Source organism: Phocoena phocoena, chromosome 9, assembly GCF_963924675.1.
Source record: "Phocoena phocoena chromosome 9, mPhoPho1.1, whole genome shotgun sequence".
NCBI lineage: Eukaryota > Metazoa > Chordata > Mammalia > Artiodactyla > Phocoenidae > Phocoena > Phocoena phocoena.
Window position 1 is genome coordinate 83,488,680 of NC_089227.1, and position 15,853 is coordinate 83,504,532.

Consider the following 15,853-nt stretch of genomic DNA (forward strand, 5'->3'; position numbering starts at 1 on the left):
AGAGGGTGGAGTAACTAAGAGGCTATACCCTTCCAGGTGCTGCATCCTGCCTGGGTGGTGGGATTCCTCTGTTCCACACTCTTCATCACCTGATCACCTAACAGTTTTAGTAACCATTGATGACTTTGTATAGATCCATTATTTCACCAAGAGTTTCAAAATAGTGATTTCTCTAGTGTTAATATTCCTTCTGCCTTTATTAGCTGGAATTCTTTTATAAAGAACTTGTTCCGGGGCTTCCCTGGTGGCGCAGTGGTTGAGAGTCCGCCTGCCAATGCAGGGGACACGGGTTCGTGCCCCGGTCCGGGAAGATCCCACATGCCGCGGAGCGGCTGGGCCCCGTGGGCCGTGGCCGCTGAGCCTGCGTGTCCGGAGCCTGTGCTCCGCAGCAGGAGAGGCCACAACAGTGAGGGGCCCGCGTACCGCAAAAAAAAAAAAAAAAAAAAAAAAAAAAAAAAAAAAAAGAACTTGTTCCCATTAACAATTTGGTTATGCTAAATACAGTCCAGGTAGGAAAGGCAGGATAAATAATAGATTAAAAAGAAGTTTAGGGCTTCCCTGGTGGCGCAGTGGTTGAGAGTCCGCCTGCCGATGCAGGGGACACGGGTTCGTGCCCCGGTCTGGGAAGATCCCACATGCCGCGGAGCGGCTGGGCCCGTGAGCCATGGCCGCTGAGCCTGCGCGTCCGGAGCCTGTCCTCCGCAACGGGAGAGGCCACAACAGTGAGAGGCCCGCGTAACGCATAAAAAAAAAAAAAAAAAAAAAAAAAAAGAAGTTTATAAGATAGAGTTCTTTCTTTGTGACCGTCAAACCCCATAACTGTTTATTTCCACTTTCCAGTATGCTGTCTTCAGGTGTCTTACTGACTAAAGCAAATTTAATTCTGCCCTTTGCATGCTCTTCGAAAGTTCTAGTGATGTTTGTTTGCTTGCTTTCTAAATGGTGCTCTACAGACTGGGCTAAGTGAGGGCTTGAAGAATCAGGAGAGCATCTTTGGAAGCCTTTTGCCTCCATCTTTCCCTGTTCAGATAGAGGAGGCAAGGACCGGATGCTGGGCACAAGGGGCTGGGGATGGGGGTCCTTACCTTCGTCTCTCTCCTTTTGCACCTATTTGAAATTTTCCATAATAAAAAAATTGAAAATAATAACAGAAAAATAAATAACTCTCCATTCTTAACTCTGGATAACTCCTGATTGGCCCTCGTATTCATTTATACACCTGACTATTGCAAACTCTTAAACAGCTTGGTAGCTTTCTCCTGAGGTTTCTGTCATGTAGGCTCTATTTCCTGTTTAAAGATATCAGCTCTTCACATATTGCTCACACCCTGTCCACAACGGAGACTTTGGGTGTTCTCCCTACCTCCCTTCCCAGTGATCTCTGGAAATTTACTGTATAGCTCCTGCCCTTCTCTGTACATCTCTGATCAGATGTCCTCCCTAGCATATACATGTCCCACAGGCTTTAGCTGAACACTTTCCTCTCCTGCCATTTTCAGTTTAAAGCCCTCTTGGTCAGACAACAGGCCTTGGAGTCGGCTTGTTCAATCTCACATTGGGAGTTCAGTCTCCAGGATATAAACCATGGTGATTCTGAACTCTGAAGCACTAAACCCTGATTTCATTAATGTTCTTGGGCACTTCAGTAATTTCAAGAGGGAATTGTGAAATTATATCTCCAAAATATGTTTTGAAATACATTCACTAATAAAGTAAAAATGAATTCACTTTTAACGTTTGGCTTATGGGATACAGGCAAGAGGATTTTCTTGGTGGTCTGCAAAATCAAGGCTAAGGACACAGTGACACTGTCCTACCCAGAGAGAGTCATTGCTATGGAAGTTATTCCAGAAAGTGGTTTTTCCAAGAGAGCCTTGAGATTGTCTAGCAAGAGGGGAGAAAACTTTGGATGCTGAGAAGTGCCTATTACCCCAGGGTACCTGTGAGGCTGCTATTGGCTTCATGAGAATATTCAGTACTTGCCAGATGTAATACATATTTTAATCCATAAATCCCTCAAATGCCCTCAAAAGCCACGGACTTAAAGAACACGGAAAAGGAAGATTAAATGTCCCAGAAGCAGCTAATATAACAGAAACAGAACCACTGGGAGAGAAATGCTTTTTCTGTTTCCCCCTTGTCTTACTATTATGAGGGTTACCTGGAGCTCCTTTTCATTTGATATCAACATTCTTTTCATGACCTTCCTTTTCTTGCCCTCGTCTGTCCTCTTTCCATCTGGTCCATGTTTGTTATTCTCAGCCTCTTTATCTGCCTGCCACCTGCCTACTGCACTAGCTTCTTTACCTGATTTCCCTTCATATTCTCCCATTTCTATACCAGAACACAACATGCCTATTTTTCTTCATATAATAGTGGCTTTCCTGAGATGTCAGGCACTGATGTAAACTTCTTTCCAGACCTGAAGATAAGATTTTTTAAAGGACTTCCCTCCTGCCTGTCATCCCTAAACACACTTATAGATACCCTCGATGGCTCTTTAAAAACTGCAGAAGTGGGGGCTTCCCTGGTGGCGCAGTGGTTGAGAGTCCGCCTGCCGATGCGGAGGACACGGGTTCGTGCCCCGGTCTGGGAAGACCCCACATGCCGCGGAGCTGCTGGGCCCGTGAGCCATGGCTGCTGGGCCTGCACGTCCGGAGCCTGTGCTCCGTGACGGGAGAGGCTGCGGCAGTGAGAGGCCTGTGTACCGCAAAAAAAAAAAAAAAAAAAAAAAAAACTGCAGAAGTGACTTAGGTAATACAATACATGGTTTCATTTCTTATTTATTCTGATCCCTTCCAGTCACAGTCTTCTGGTTCCCCATTTAAGCCGGCATTTTCCTAATATTGACACATACAGTTCGCTTTCATGTCCATAAGCCACAGAAGGCGTTACATTGTGAATTTTTCCTTTGGGCTTTAAGAATTATTGCGTTTCCACCAACTGTTGTGTTTATTTGAGAATTTATTTGTTTAGCTGTTTTTCTCTCACAACTATCAATATTTTTCTTCCAGCTAAAGATATTTCCATGACCAACTTGGAAGGCCTTTGGGCTGAAAGATTCAGTTACAGCAAACAACAATTCCCAAAGGTTTCCCAGATTGTGAGGGCAAATGAAAGGCCCATTCTTCCTCAGGCCGTCTGTCCTGCTCTATCTTGTCATGGAGTGGGGTGGGGGGAGGGCAGTCTGTGGTTCTGGGTGACCCTGACTAGGCCTGCAGCTCTGTGCTCTACTGGGCTCTAGCCTGTGTTATTAGTTTTTGGGTTTAGAAGTTTATCAGCATGATGATATCATATCATACTGTCCCTGATCATATATTTAACATTCTTAATACTGATTAATGGTTTAGCCTAGGTTTTTTATTTACTGATGCACTGAATCAGCAGCTATTTCATATATGTCATGGTGCAGTTCCAGTGCCTGTTCTGACCATAGCTGCATTCAGAAAGGAAGCTGCCTGCCAGCCCATCTGCCCTGATTTCATGGTTTTTATCTCTAATCTTTACATCTTTGAAGGCCTTTGGCGAATGATGTGCTTCCTGGCAGGAGCAAATCGCTGCTGAAAGGAGATCTGTGCTGTCTCTGCTTTCCTTTCTGCTTCCTGAGAGCTTTAGTCTAACATCTGTGACCCGAGCCAGACTTCATCAAACCTCTTATTCAAAGTCATCTTTGAAAGCAGCTGACATTTATTGTACACCTACTGTGTGCCAGGCACTGTGCCAGACTTTATCTATGTCAGCACATCTAATTCTCAACAACGCTGTGAAATTAGTAATGACCATTTTATGTATGAGGAAAGTGAGGCTCACACGCCAGTAAGTGAAGGAGCCAGGATTCACACGTAGGTTTTCTGCCTGGGAAGCCTTTAATGGAAATAAAACCTTCTGTTTTACCCTCACATAAAATGCACCTGAACTACCATACGGCATTTGGCTGTGCTACCTTAATAATGTTGTGGAGAAAATCCTACTCATTCTGGAGCAGAGTAAAAGGCTCTAAACCTCTTCAGGCTGCAGAGGCCAAGGCTAATGAGAATGTAATCAAGCTTCTGAAAATCATGAAGAACACGATCAATTGTCATATTCAATTATTAACATCTACTATGTTCAGGTTGCCCAGTACTCAAAGACATAGTCCTGCCAACAATCTAAGTAAGCAGATTTGTATAGGGAAAAACTAATTACTTGGAAACAGGTTAGCACAGATCTGGTGCCAAATGAATGGTGAGGCAGTCAAATCCCCTGAAGGAGAGGACCTAGTGGGCTGTTGTGTCTGGGGGAACCCCTGAAAGACAGGGAAATTGTTGAAAGAACAGGACCTAGGTTGGCAGGGATAATTCTAGCCCAGAGGAATCTGCCTGAGTAAATACATGTGATGGTTAGGGTATACTGAAAGGACAGATATGGTTGTGATGAAGGGGTAATATAGAGTATTTATGGGAAAGGTTGGTGTAATCCCTCATCTATTAGCTATTTGGACTTTATTTTTCCTTTAGTAGAGAGCCGCCAAAAAGGCAGGGAGAGGTGGCGGGGTGGCCATTGCCAAACAATATTTCAAGAAGATTTAGCTAACTGTACTGTATAGATTTATTCATCAAATCTCAGAATACTAAAAGAAGTTAGTTTTGGGAAAAATGAATTAATTCCCCTAAGTAACTTCCAATTATACGCATACGTTTGTGTGTGTGTGTGTGTGTGTGTGTGTGTGTGTGTGTGTGTGAGAGATCCATTACATGGTAGGTAAGTGACGAAACTCAGTACCTCACGAGGGGTCAGGAATAGAGTAGATCAGCTCATGAATGATAAATCCAGAGTGTGCAAGGCTGTGACACTAACCTTTAATTTACTCTCATTGGTGCCCATGGTCTACCACAAAGCCTCCCCTGGTGACACCATCAGAGACAGACCACTACAGAACCTCATGACCTCCTGTTTTGCAGAAAACAAGGCCAAGCAAATGTCTGAATTTTCAGAATGTGCCTCCATGTCCATCACCTCGTGTGGAAGTTTTAGAAGATCCCTCTGGCTTCTGTGGAGGGGAGAACAGGGTGCAGTGGAGCCAGGGCCGAAGCAGGGTGATTACAGGAGAAGCTAAAATGTAGTCCAGGCAAGAGAGGATAGGAGTTTGTCCAGGGTGGTGGCAGTCAGGGTGGTTGAATTCTGGGTTTATATTTGAAAGGAGGGTTGACAGGATTTGCTGATGAATTGCATGAGAAGTCAAAGATGGCTTGACTTCCAAGTTTCTGGCCTGAGCAACTGGAAGGATGTAATCACCACTTGTTGAGGTGGAAGAAGAGTGGGAGGAGTGTGTTTGACCATTTGGGTTCAAGAATGATACCCAGTGGTAGAAAAACAGAGCAGGGTCAGGTCTCATTTTCTTTTACAGGGGAATGTGGTCCTGGAGTCAGCAGTTCCTCCAGGATTTGGGGCTGACTGCTATTTGACAAGGAAATCCTTGTGCTGGGACCTGAAGTTCCTGAGTCTCTTTTGGCCTCTTTTTCCATTTTGGCCAATTCTGTAAACCTTACCAAGAAGCCTGAGAGGTGAGGCAGCAGTGAGCCCAAAGTGGGTAGTCCTCTCCCTTCTGGGTCCCTGCTGGACATAGTGTTCGATGGTAAGGGCTTACTAGTGCGTGCAAAGGCTCCCAGATGCTTCACTTTACCACAAACTCGGTCATCTTGAGGGGGGGAAAAGTCACTCAGTCTCTCTCAGTCCATGTTTTGTTTTGTTTAAACTTTTTATCTGTTTACTTTTGAACTTAAAGAAAAGGGGGGTTAGATTTTCTACACTGAAGAACTCTAGGGTTTCTTATAGCTTTGAAAGATGGGGGTATTAGAGATTGGGGTACTAAAATCTTCAGGATTTTGTTAAGTACGTGCCTTTATAAGTCCATAGTTCTGCCAAAGGAACTTGCCTATCATTTGTGAAAGCGAAGAATACCTGCCCTGCCTACTGCTACAGAGTCTTAGCAGAAATCTAGTGATGTGCAGTGGGTGTGAGAGGGCTTTGAAAAGTGTTGCACAAATGCCAGGAGAGTCTTATTACTAGGAAGTTCTCTTGAAGGGGAACTTCAAGTCCTTAAAGTAGAATGGGAGGGGCTTCCTGTTGCCTAATCAATCAAAATGACCCCAAATACAAGCTTAGATTAACATACGCCTTCTAGATTAGGGCTAATCAGGGGCAGGCTGAGCAGATGCAGGGACAATCCTGGCCTGATTACTGAACCTCAGCATTTAATCATCTCTCTTCCAAGGGCAGCCGGCCGATTTAGTGCACGCTGGGTTTCCAAGCCTCTAGCCCCCTCCCCCTTTCCACAGACATAAAGGCTGCTAGGTCAGAGACACTGAGTCGATTTAATCTAATCCCAGGTCAGAATGGCTGTGTGTGTGAGAGAGAGAGATTCTAAAATCCCCACAATAGTCCATGGGATGGTAATGCACCTATTTAAGGTAGAGGTAGACTGAAACTGCATGTAGAAAATAACGGACTTGGGATTTCAAGGCATTAGAGGTTACGAAACGACCCTGTATATGGAATTTCTACCTGCGAGAAGCTTTTTAGATATGTAGTCGCTGTCACCAGTTACTCACTCTCGAGACAGCTTTGTATGGGAGTCATTTTATCACCCAGTTGTAGAGGTCAAATTTACTCCTTCCCTGACTGTGAGGTGAAGGACAGAAGGTGAAATCTTTAAAAATGGTTTTATTTGGATGAGCTCTGAGTGTAGTTGTTTTCGTATTGCTTTCTCTGGACTGAGAGCTCCCATTCTGAAACAGCCTGATCACCTGAAGACTCACCCACTTCAGTCATTTAGTCCCTAGGCGAGGACACCTGTGAAATCTCAGCAGGCAGGTTTCATTCATGAGTGTAGAAGACATTTACTGAGCACCTGCTGATCGCTAGGGACTCAGGTATGGAGACTCCATCTCTCCCTTAAGGAATTTACAGTCTCCTTGGAGATAAGACATGCAAACAGTGATACAGAATATGACCATTGCCTCCATGGATGCCAGTGCAAAGTGCTGTGGGCCCTTGGGGAAAGAGGAGCTAAGACAGAGGAGGAGAGATTGGAGCTGACTATTGAAGGAAGAATAGAAGCCCATTCAAGGAACAAGCCAGGGACAGTCATTCCAGGCAGAAGTCACAGTGTGTGCACACCATGGAGGTGTGTGTGGAGAGAACCTCAATCAAACAGTTCACCTGCCTGGAAGGTACAGTGGGTGAGGATTCATGGATCACCAGGCTGAACTGAGCAACAGGGGCTGATGTGAAGGGTTGAAATACCTGCAAAGGGATCTGGACTTTACATCCCACAGGCCATTGGAAACCACTGAAGAATTGTAAAAGAGTGCAACAAGATCAGTTTGTGTTCAAAAGATCATTCTGGTTATAGCAGTGTCAGCCAATTTGTATTTTTGCATTTGAACCTTTCTCCATTTTATTTTGGGGAAGATCTTCCACGATACTAAAAAGTGTTTTAACAACAGTGTTGGGCATGGACCCACACCCTAGGTAACCCAAACACATTGTAAGCCAGGGTGGAAGAGATTTAAGTCTCACAGTTCTTCAAGGTTCTCTCCACCCCATCACTAACCCAGGACGGTCGCTCATAGTCAGGAAGAAGCTCCCCACCCATAGTATTCACTGTATTTGTAAAGTATGTAACTTGTTCCCCAAGCTTAGAGCTTTTGGAACTGAATCAAGCCCAGAAGCAACAACAGTGAAATGAGACTGATCTTTGCTTCTGGTTTTGGTTGCTGTTTACTAACATGTGGGTTCTTTGGAGGTGTCCTGGTTTTGCCACAGGGCATTTTGGGTTATTTCACTAACTTTTTCTGTTTTGACCAGAAGAGAGGATGAAAGTGAAGATGATCAAGGTACACTGGGGTGATGGAAGGGGGTCATTTGGTCTTCAGATACACTCAGGCCCATGCCTGGAGTCTAGACACTGGGGAGTAGAGCCCAGCTGCACGTTGGTTGAGGCCAACAATAGAGTCCCTTGGCCTGCTGCCCTTGAGGCCGTGTTGATGCCAGTGTTTGGCACACCTTGTACCTCATACTGTGGGGAATAGAACATGAACCAGAGCCAAGCCTGGCCTTGAAGGAGCCTTCAGTCTAGTGGGAAGGCCTGTCTACATACATTAACTGGGCCAAGCCAGATTATACCCCACTGTCGAGTGGTTATTGAGAACCCCAAGGAGGCTGCTATCAGTATTGACTAGGGCTGGGATAGGCTTCCAAGAGGAGGGTTTTAAAGGGGAAGGAGTGGGCAGTAAGGGAATTCTAGGTAGTGAACAACTTGAGCAAAGGCCCAGAGAAAGGAATGTGACCAATATGTTGGGGAACTGAGAATAGTCCAGGGTGATACCCAGAGCACAGGGAGTAAGGGAAATGAGACTGGACAAATCACAAGCGGTTCTGAATACCATACCCAACATTTGAACTTTATTATAGGCTTTGGGAACCTTTTTAACATCAGGGGATTTGAAAATTTGAGGTTGGGGAATGACGAGTTATAGAAACATAACAGGTGGCAGGAAGGGGTGAACGGAAAGAGGAATTGATTAGAGACATGTAAGAGCCATTTGCAAAGGGCTAGATGAAAGAAATTGAACCCGACAGCCTTCTGAAGCCAATGTGTGGCCCCTCAGCCTGCTTGAGCTGGCCTCCTTCCTCCTTTTAGGTCCCAGCATCTCAAGTGTGAGGATGGTGGGCCATGCCTTGCATTTCCATTAACACACACCAGGGTGAGCCTGGATTTCCAAAAATGTCGACAAAGCAGAACCTCAAGCCCCATTTCAGGTTGCATCATCGAATACTTATTTCTAAACTGGCAACATTTACTCCTAGAAAACAATTAGATACAATTTGACATTGTAAAATAACGTTTTTATTTTATGTTTGATTTTTTTTTGCATTAGGAAATATTCTGTTAAAATTTTTTTAATTTTTTATTTTCATCAAAGTGATATATAGTTTTAAATGACAAAAAGGACTAAAAGCCTTTAAAAAAAAATATTTGTACCCCAAGGGCAACACTTCATGCTTTTTTCTGGTATGTATCTTTATTGCTCTAAACAATAGTCTTGAGTTGAGACGTTATTTGTTATCAATTTTTGATAACTCAGTTTCTATGTTTATATTGTTAGAAACATAAAATTTTATAAACGTAAAAATTGTTCACTGCCAAGACGAGTGGGTATGGTTAATCCTTGCTTTTTTTTTTCTTCTACTTTTTAAGGAGTAATCACCGGTTCTACCCAATTCTGGAAGACCCCTCGAGGTACTTTATCCCACGAGCTCATGCCACTTCCCCTCTGTCCTCTCAGACGTGCTGCACAGCCCCCTTCCTGGGCCCTCCTGCTGCCCCCACGCTCCCTACAGTGGATTCTCTGTCTCCTAGACCCCACGGCCACTTATTTCTTAAGTTTTCTCTCTCGTTTCTGTAGGGCACATCCTTCAGAGCTTCCAAAGAAAGTGTGTGTGGCGGGCCAATTTTTAGAGCCCGTACAAGTCTGCAGATGTGTTTATTCTGCCCCCACGCTTAACTGACCTGGGTGTCACTTCATAGTCTGGAGAGAGAATTCTAGGCTGAAAGCATTTTCTCTCAGACATTTGAAAACATTGCTCCATCATCTTCTAGCCTCCAGGCTTGCTTTTGAGAAGTCCCACAATATTATGATTTCCAGTTCTTTGTATATGACGATTTTTTTTTTTTTTCTCAGATCTTTTGGGAGCTTTGCTTTATGCCTGGTGGTGTGAAATTTTGCAAAGCTGTGTCTTAGCGTCTGGATCTTTTTTCATCTGTCCTGCTGGGCACCTAGTGGGCCTATTCAATCTGAAACTCATATTTTTCAGTTCTTGAAATTTACTTACAATGTGTCTGATAATTTCCTACCTTCTGTTTTTTCTGGTCTCTGGAATTCTGTTTTATCAGAGCTTGGACCTCTTAAGGTCTCCTGCTTTCCATCTTTTAACCTTTCCTGCTCTCTAGATTTCCTTGACTTAACCTTCTGATCTTTCTGTGGCATGGATTTCATCTATTTGATTTTTGAAGACTTTTCTCTCATTCCTTTTTAATAAAGCTATCCACTTTTATGATACAAGCCTTTTCTCTCTGAAGATATTAGAGTTTGGGAGCATTCGTTTTTGTTTTTTCTGCTCCCCACATCGTCTCTGTTCCCTCTGTGTTCCCTAGGAGTGAAACACTGAAACACTGATAGTCGGGGTATGCAGGGCAGAGCTGGGTGGCCTGTAGGCCTTGGGGTGGTAAATATTAGGGCCGCAAGCGAGGTTTTTCATTGTCTCCGCACCCCCTCCCCTCACCTCCCCACCCACCAGATGTCACCATAGGTCTTCCCTGCAGCCTCCCCGGGTCAGTTTCTCAATACAGTGGGTGAACTTCAGATGCCCTGTCAACAAAGGTCTGGGTGTTGGGGTTGGTGGGACCCGCTGGTCCAGTCAGTTGAATACAAGCTGTCAGCTAACGCCTGTTTTTGGCTTCTTCCTCTCGTTCTGCAGTGGCTGAGCCTCCATGTCCTGAGCTCTCTGGGACACAGGAGTTGCAGCTTCCCCTTCTCTGATAAGTCAGAACCCCTTTACGTTTGCTTTGCATCTTCCAGAAATATGTTGACATCCCTCATTTATATCTTTTTTTCCTCCTTCACTATAATTTTTATTTTAGAAGGAAGAGGAATTTTATATGTGCATTTATTCTGTCTTATTTAATTGGAAATCTTTTTTTTAATGTTATATAAAATTATCAACTTTCCTTTCTTAGGGAGGACTGCCCTTTTCTGAAATTATTTGCTTCCTCCTTTCTTTCTGTTAAACCCTCCTTTCTAAAATAATAGTGATATTAGGAGGTAGTTGGAGGTCTTTTTTTTTTTAAAGTTGACCCCAGAACGTATTTAAAAATTTTACTGGTCTATGAAATCTAATATCAGAAAACTAATTACCTAGGCTTTTTTTTTTTTTTTCTTTTTTAAATAAGCTGACTCTGAGGAGAGGGATAATGGCCAGAAGACAGGAAAGGATTGAGGGAGAAGTTTTTTCAAGCTGAGAGAAACTTGAGCATAGGCAGCCAGAGGGTTGAAGAAGTCAGTGTAGCAGAATATCAGAGAAAATTAATGGTGGCCTTTCCTGGAGAAGAAGGCAGTCAGAAGAGATGGACTTGTTGAGAGGAGAATTCACACCTGATGGGCCTGTGTATGCTTCCTAAAGTTGAAGGTAGGCCGGCAGGCAGGGTCATCTCTTGGCAAGTTGGGGAGGCCCTGTTCTGAGGCATGTTTCTACAATTTCTCCAAATTTTCTTTCCTGTTAGTCTGTTTTAAAGAATTAAAATGGGGTGAGAAAAGGGTTGTATTCGTGCCTGGACAGTGGGTGTGCAGTTACCTGAGGCTGCAGACAGTGATACTCTGAGGGCTGGAGCTCATTGCCCTGTCCAGCCAGCATCTGGGAAGCCGCACCCAATCCCCACCAACGGTCTCCCCTTGTCTCCCCAGGACTGGTCCAGATCCCTGTGAGCATGTACCAGACTGTGGTAACCAGCCTCGCCCAGGGCAATGGGCCGGTGCAGGTGGCCATGGCCCCTGTGACCACCAGGATATCGGACAGCGCAGTCACCATGGACGGCCAGGCTGTGGAGGTGGTGACGTTGGAACAGTGACATGCAGCCATATCATGGCATCGTTTTCTAGTCTACTTCAAAATTTTTTACACGTTTGCAGAGGTGCAATCAAATGAAATTAAGTCTCTCGACTTTGGAAGAAAAGTTTTGTTAACCTTTTTTTTAAAAAGGAAGAAAGGCAGCGGATTTTGGAATTGCATTTTTTTAAAGCACCACTCTTGATTTTCTGGGATTGGTGGAACAAGATACTGCGTTGTCAATTTCACTGTCCCCAAAAAGCCAAATTGTGGCAAGGACTTCTTTCTGCGAAAACGTGTGTATAGTTCTGTGTGTGTATGTGTGAGTGTGAATATATGTATATGTGTACATATGGATATACGCATTTACATATATATATAAAGTATATATATGTGTGTGTATGTATATGTGTGTATGTATACGTGTGTGTGTGTGTGTGTGTGTATATATATATATATATATATATATATACACATATATATATATATATGTATGTATGTACGTATGAAACCCGCATGGAATTATCTGTATGAGATCAAGGTGAGCTGTGGAAAAAATAATTCACCCAGTTTAGTGGGTGTTGGGTACGTGGCCAGACACAGCCACCGGTTTTTGTTCATACCAGGGTCATGCGTTGAGCTACTGACAAACTCAGGCAGAGGTGACCATGCCCTTCACCAAAGCTGCCTCCCAGTGGCCACCCAGAACTCTCCCTGCTGGACTTGCCTGAGGAAGGATGTTCCAGAATGGGGTGAGGTCCAGAAACTGTGCTTGCAGGGTCCAGGGCCTCGTGGTCTGGCAGCTGGGACGCTCCTCGGGCTGGCCCAGGTGCTGACCTTGCCACGGGCAAGTGAATGTCCTTAAAACTCCCAGGCAGGGATGAGAGGGTTTTCCTCAGCCTCCCATCTCCTCCCCTCCCGAGGAAACCTTCTTGATCTCATGACTATTAACATGTCGCTTTGGTTTTAAGGTCAGTCCTGAATTGGTCGTGTATATGAATTGAAGGTAACAGAAGTATTAAGGGTTTGAGGAGTGCGTGCGTGTTAAGTGTGCTTGTGAGTGTGTGCGTGGCGGGGAGAGAATGGGGGGGGTGGGAGGGGTTGGAAGGGGAAAGGAAGGAGGGAGAGAAAAATCTTCAAAGACCAGGTTACACCAGTGGGAGCAATTTTTTCCTTTCCTGTAACTTTCTGTAGCTTAACAGAGGAGACTGAAACTGACGGGGGCACCTGGCTCGTGGAAGGTTGGCCGTCACGCTGGGGGAAGTTAGAGAGAGAGGGCTGAGGGTGCTTTCTGCACTCCTGGATCAGGCCCTGTTTCAGAAGGAACCCTGCAGTTTTCCCAGGTGCAACCTGCTGGACCTGGGTCCCCGCACAGCTTCCTTCTCACACGTGTTGATTGGTCTGGGTGTTCTTGTAACTAAATTCTGGGATTTCTCAGCTGCAAGCCCCAAGTCTCCAGCGGCTAAATTCACCTGACTTTTTGACAGGCCAAATCTCTGCTCCTTGAGTACAGGGACAACTCTTCCTCCCTCCTCCCGGGCCCCCCATGTGTGATAGTGTATTTAATGTGTTTTTTTTTCTTTTAATGCGACATTAAAAGATTCTTCACATCTTGCTCAGCCTTTGAGAAAAGTTTCAGATTCTTGTATTTGCTTGTTTTATATAAAACTATCCAATGTTCTTTGTATGTTTTTTTCTGTACGTAATGGGGGGAGGGAGGGGAAATTTACATAAAACAGCCCTAGTTCTACAATTTGTTATTTTTTTAATTATTATTTTTTATCGTCGTTGTGAAACTGTCCAGGGGCTTTAAAGTCCGTGTTCCTTTGTGGTGAAATAACCTCCTAATAGTTTGAGAAATTGCCAAGAAGAAGAAGAAGAAAAGCAAGACCCCAGTAGCAGAGCATGGATTCTGTGTCGTTTTCCATTCTGTCTATTACTGCCTCATTCAATAAATAGTAACAAAGTGGCAACAGGAAGTGGAACTGTTCATCTCTGTAGGAACACTTAGCCTCTTAGGAATTCTCTTTCGGGGAGGCTTGTTCTGCTTTGTAAAAGGCAAAGGTGCTTTTACTCAAGCTCAGTGATCTTTGAACTGTGCTCCTTGGTGCTGTGGAGCCCTGTAAGGGGAGTGCTAGGGTGAGGCTGGGGCCACCTGTCCGTCCCCCATCACCAGAGCAGGTCTGTTGAATCAGTTTTATAAAATGCTGTCCTGGGGGATTAGGGGGCTCTACTTTGAAAACCTCTATTCTGGAGTCCCCCTTCTAGGGGTTAATTGCATCCCACATTAAACATCAGGGTGGGTGGTGGTGCCTGTCCATCTGTGTCCTCCCCACATGAGTGCTGTTCACTACTGCAGTGGCTTGTTCTTCTTGAAGCAGGAGCCCCAAGCCATTAACTGTTTCTTTAGGCCCTCACTCCCTGGGCTCGCGCACAGCTCGCTACTTTAATGTGGCAGCTGCCCTTCTTGCACCCGTGCCTCCTGCCACAGCATAGCCCCAGCTTCAGGCCCTTCCAAGCCCCTTGAGTCTGCCCCTCCGCGTTGTGCCCCTTGTGCCCACTGCGAGCCTCAGCCTGGAGTGACGCGCTCCTTGCCGCCTCCGCCACCCCTTTCTTTCCTTTTGTCCTTGGATGTTTGGGTCGGTTTCCTGGTGATAATGATTAGAACAGTTGCATGTGAAGGCCAGAAGTGTTTTCCTTGCTGCCTGACGGGGGCTCGATAAAGCCAGTGCCACCTTTTCCCTCTCTTCTTGAACAAATGGCACATCATCACCTGTTGTCACCAGAGAGGGTGGACCCCAGGAAGGATTGATGGCAGCCAGATGAACCAAACATCACTGCCGTTGGCCACCCAGGGAGCAGCTGGGTTGTCTAGAGTGCCTCTGTGGGGATGGCCTCTCTCCAGAGGCGTAGTCCATTCTGTTTGCCTGGCAAGACCCAGATGCTGCCTTTTCAGCAAGCATGTTATCGAAACTTTCTTCAGTGGGGCAGGTGGAGACCTTTGCTTCCATTATTGCCCAAACCACCAGCAGGAGCTGCGAACTCAGCTGCCTACAGGGACCAGGCAGGTGGAATCAATGCGTAAAGTGGAAGCCATTCAGTGGTGAGAGGAGGAGGAGTGATGGAGAGGACAGAGTGGAGAGCATCTGTCTAAAGGGAGCAGCCCCTCCTGAGTGCTAGCAGATCGTCTCCAAGCGGGAGGAACATAGGCCCTGAAGCCCCATCTTTTAAATTTTCCAGAGAAACTGGGCAGTCCAGGTTTGTGTATGAGTCTCCTGATTTCAACAACAAATCAAAACTCCTTTACATACTCTGCAGGCAAAATAAAACCCACCTGTAGACCAGCTCTGGCCTGTAGGTCAGTTTTGTTTAACTTGCTGAATGCCTACCACTGCCAGGTGAATAAATCATGGCAGTTGCCTGAGAAACAGGAGGAGATGAGGAGATATTCGTGTGAACAGATCGCAGCAGCCCGGTGTGATAAGGTGCCGTCTGGACGGAGTGCTATGGCAGGATGAGTTATATTATCTCATTTTATCTCCTTAAGGGTCCTCTGCATTAAGTAGTTTATCATCCAGGCTGCAGACAAGAATATGGTGCTCAGCGAAACCAAGATGCTGGGCTAGCAATTCTTGGTTTTAAGTCCTGCATTTGAGAAGATCTATTGACGATGCTGGTGACCACTGGAGTCTTCCAAACTCAGATAAGTGAGCCAAGGAGAACCCGAAGGGCAGGGAAGAGAAGGGGACTGTTCGCTCTGTAAGAAGAGCTCAGGCTGCCAATGCGCGCTGGCCTCACTCAGACCCAAGCAAGGCTCATCTCCAGCCGCTTCTCAGGTGGAAGACGGCCTGCTCCTGCATTCGCCTTCCTTTCTACCTGCCGCCATTCCTCTCCCCTCCTCTATCATGCCCCCAAAGCCTTAGCTATGGATGGAGTTGTACTAGGCCCGTGGTGGCTCCCTTTGGTGTCGGCACCAAAACCAGTCGGGAAACTTCAAAGCTTATTTGGAGCAGAGGCTACGTGGGATGAGGAAGACAAGCCCACATTTCTGCTCTCACCTCCATCTCAGTGGGCCGTGGGCTGCCCAGGGCACCAGCCCAAGCCAGCCTGTGGCCTCAGCACGGCTCATGCTCAGATGCCAGAGTCAGGGGCACCCATCAGTGCATTCCCACCTGGCCTCTGCTGTTTGCTCCAGGTTGGCAGCTCT

At 45.6% G+C, this 15,853-nt stretch overlaps 1 protein-coding gene across 1 annotated transcript in view; it reads left to right on the forward strand.

Annotated features, from left to right (window-relative positions):
- NRF1 (nuclear respiratory factor 1) overlaps positions 1-11,668 on the forward strand; it is an 89,669-nt gene extending 78,001 nt beyond the window's left edge. Inside the window, exon 10 of the mRNA XM_065884004.1 lies at positions 11,505-11,668. Coding sequence (XP_065740076.1) covers positions 11,505-11,668 — 164 coding nt within the window. The remainder of the gene's footprint in view (positions 1-11,504) is intronic.
- The last annotated feature ends 4,185 nt before the right edge of the window (positions 11,669-15,853 follow it).